Below are 3,790 nucleotides of genomic sequence, written 5' to 3'. Positions count from 1 at the left end.
AGAGAGTCAGAGAAAAGGAAAATAGACAGACAAAAGCATAGAGGGCAAAACGGAGAACAGAAAGTTCAAACTCACAGCTGCACTGGAGTCCCAGCGCCCTCCCCAAGGTCGAAAGGGTGAAAGAGCCCCTAGGAGGCAGGACCGGTGAACGAAATAAACGGGGCTTCCTTGCTCTCTTTGTAGCATTCAAGAAATGCTGACGGGCCAGAGGCTGTGCCACTCAGAATCTCACAATGACACCGTCCTCGCAGCACTGAATCAGCAAAGAAGTGATGGCATTCTCTGTGACGTGACCCTGATTGCCGAGGAACAGAAATTCCATGCTCACAAGGCAGTCCTAGCGGCCTGCAGCGACTACTTCCGGGTAAGCAAAGGTGGATGTGTTTGTCCGAGGATGGCAATGCTAATACAAAAGGCCAGCAGTATTTCCTGACCTTTCCTGGGCTGGGAGCCATTTCCACGGTTCTCTGCAGAGCTGTAAGCGTTGAGAACCTGTGTTCTTTCCTGGACGGACTTGTGTCCTGGGCCTGCTGGGACACTCACCAGACTGGGCTGGGTGCCCGCAGTGGGAAGCGGGCCTCCGCTTTGCATCTGACTAATGCGTGTGGCATTTTGCGAGCACCGAATGGCGTGGCCGTGACGTATGTGGCGTATGAAGATATGGTTCTCTTTGGCTGGAACTTGGAATTTGGTCTCCAGCCGTGAGTGACGTGTGGTGATACAGCTCGAGTGGATGAGGTCTTGTGTATTTATATTTCATTTTCATCTTCGCACAAACAGCTTGGACAAATGCATGCCCATGCTATTGAAGGCTGTCATTTTCACGTATAAGGCAACTGAATCTCAGAGAAAGGGTAGTTAGAATGCAGGACGTAAGTAAATAAAAAAAACATGGTCTTAAACTTGCATATCTGGAAATGAAATCCATGTCTGACTTCAATTTTTAATTTTAGAAGCTTAGGATTTGGGGCTCTGAGGAGGTATCTCAGTGGTTAAGCTTTAGCCGTACAAGTATGAGTTCTAGATGGAATTCATATCCCCGAAACTCATGTAACTGCTAAATGGTGGCCTGCCTGTATTTCCAGCCTCGGAAGGCAGAGACAAAAGATCCCGGAGCTAGCTGCTTAGTGAGACTAGTCATTTCTAGCAGCTCGGGTGTGATTGACAGGCGTTACCCAAGGGAATAAAGTGGAAGAGTGGTTGAGGACGATTCCTGACATCAGTGTCAGGCCTCCACACACATGTGCCCATATACATGTGAACATCTGTACATACCACACACACACACACACACACACGCAGAGAGAAAAATATTACTTCTGTGTGTGTGTCGCTACGTGTACATGCATGTGCATGGTATGAGTGGAAGTACAGGCCAAGATGCGCAATTACAGATCAGAAGAGAACTTTGTAGAGTTGATTCCCTCCTTCCATTCACCTTTAGGTGGGCTCTGAAGATCAAATTCGGGTTACCAGACTTGTACAGCAAGGTCCTTTACCTGTTGGGATATTTTGTGTTGTCTCCTCCTTCCCTTCCTTCTCTTCTTTTTAAATTGGCATGTATTCATTGCTCATGTATTCATAAAGGAAGTCTCTTTCAAATATATCACATTTCACCATGTTCATCTTGCTCCTTAGTTCTCCTCATTTACACATTCTCCCAGTGGCGTCCCTTCTGCTTTCCTGTTATGTATAAGGTTCTATGCATCTCTAAAGAATTCTAGGACCTGTGAATAAGGGAAAACAGAGTATTTGTTTTGCTGTCTCTGCCTTGTTTTGCTTAATATGATAACCTCCAGTGTGATTATTCACTTTCTAGTAAATAAGATAATTTCATTCTTTCGTATGACTAAATAAAACTCTATTGTGTATACACACACAGTATTTTTTTGTTTATTTTTTATTTTTGTTTATTTGCCTTCGTGGTTGGTTCTGTGATGTGGTTGTTGTGATTAGTGCTGCAATAAGGAGGTATGTGCAGGCATCTGTGTGGTATGTTTACTTAGAGTTTTTGGGTCTGTGTCCAGAATTTGTATAGCTGATTATATCCTATTTCTAAATTGTCGAGGAACACCATTCTAATTGTCAAAGTGGCTAGCTGAGTTTGCAGTCCCACAAGCTTTATGTACGGGTCCCCTTTCTCTCACATCATCCCAGCTATTGATTTTTGCTTGTTTTTGATTTAGACATGGACCCTTTTTTGGTCTTGGCTGTGCTGGAACTCTCTATGTAAACTAAGCTGGCCTTGAACTCACAGAGATCCTCCTGCCTCTGTCCTTGAGTACTGGGGATTAAAGGCATTCACCATTAAACCCCGCCTTAAATGATTTATTTTTTATAAATTTATTTACTTTTATTTTATGTACATTGGTATTTTGCCATGGGTATTCGGTCCTCTGGAACTGGAGTTAAGTTGTGAGCTGTACTGGGGGAACTGAACCCAGGTTTTCTGCAGGAACAGTCAGCACTCTTAAACACTGAGCCCCCAAAATTTTCATACCAATTCTTTTTTTGGGGGAAGGGGTGGTTTTTATGACTGGGATGAGATGGAATCTCAAAGTGATTTTAATTTGCATGAACGTTTTTATGTTTATTGGCCATTTTATAATTCCTCTTTTGAAAGTGAACTGCTCATTAGCCCATTTATCTATTGTGTTTTTCATAGTTTTGAATTCTATGTATATTCTAGATATTAACTTTCTGTCAGATGTATAGCTAGCAAAGATATTCTCTCATTCTGTAGGCTTTTTCACAGAACTTTTCCTTTGCTATATAGATTTGTAATTGAGTGAAATCTTATTTTCTTGGTAATATTTTGAGTAATTGGTGTCCTTTTCAGACATATGATATCTGTGTCATAGAGTGTTTCCTCTGTTTTCTTCTAAATGTCTCGGAGTTTCAGGCCTTTGGGTTTTTTGGGTGACTTTCGCACAGAGTGAGGGAGAGGCATGCAGCTTCATATAAGGATATCCAATTCTCCCAGAATCATTGATTAAAGAGGTTGTCTTCCGCAGTGTATATTTAGGCAAAAGTCAGGTAGCTGGAGCTGTGTGTGTTTACTAGTGGGAATTTGTTTGTATAAACTGTTAACTTGACAGACTCTAGAATCCCCTGGGGGTGGGTCTCTGTTGGAGAAGAGCTACCTTAATTGTGAGAAGGACCATTTCCTGGGGCTTGAGTTGAGATGGTTCTAAGCTTCTGGATATGAGTGCTGGAAACCAGAGTTTTCTGCAGGCAGAGTATATGATCTCAATCATTGATTCATCTCTTCAGTTTTCATTAATTTCTACAGTCATCTTTATTATTTCTTATATATGTTCTTATATCCTGTGGTATATCATTAAGTAATTTAGCGACAGCTTTCTAATCTTTTTATGAGAGTGCTCATAGATACAAACTTCTCCCTTAGAGTTGCTTAAGTGGTACCCCACAGGTTTAGGGTGAGTTGTACTTCTGTTTTCATTCTGTCCATCAAGAATAGACGCTGGACTCTATTCTGCTTTGTGACTTTACTGTTTTGCTTTACTGCTGTAGCTAGTGCTTTCCCACACTGACCACCTTCTTAGGGTACCTGCATTCCTACTGTCCCCAGCTTACCCCCCCCCCAATTATAATGGCCTTGGAGGGTGTCATTTTCATCTTCTTGAGTCTTCTAATTTTATCCATCTTTGATTCTTAACCAATAATCTCTTTAACTTCTTTTTTTTTATTGAGAAAAGGAAAAAAAAAACAAGTTTCCACCTCCTCCCAGCCTCCCATTTCCCTCCCCCTTCTCCCACCCTTCCCCCCT

General features: G+C 42.1%; 1 protein-coding gene across 2 annotated transcripts in view; it reads left to right on the top strand.

Annotated features, from left to right (window-relative positions):
* Positions 1-3,790, top strand: part of Klhl32 (kelch like family member 32) — a 207,683-nt gene that overhangs the window by 51,384 nt on the left and 152,509 nt on the right. For both annotated transcript variants that reach the window (XM_026786709.1, XM_013351931.2), the window contains exon 3: positions 184-364. In XM_026786709.1, coding sequence (XP_026642510.1) covers positions 184-364 — 181 coding nt within the window. The remainder of the gene's footprint in view (positions 1-183; positions 365-3,790) is intronic.

The sequence above is a fragment of the Microtus ochrogaster genome, linkage group LG5, assembly GCF_000317375.1.
Source record: "Microtus ochrogaster isolate Prairie Vole_2 linkage group LG5, MicOch1.0, whole genome shotgun sequence".
Classification (NCBI taxonomy): Eukaryota; Metazoa; Chordata; class Mammalia; order Rodentia; family Cricetidae; genus Microtus; species Microtus ochrogaster.
The sequence above is the reverse complement of the archived record's forward strand: the minus strand, read 5'-3'. Positions and strand labels throughout refer to the sequence as shown.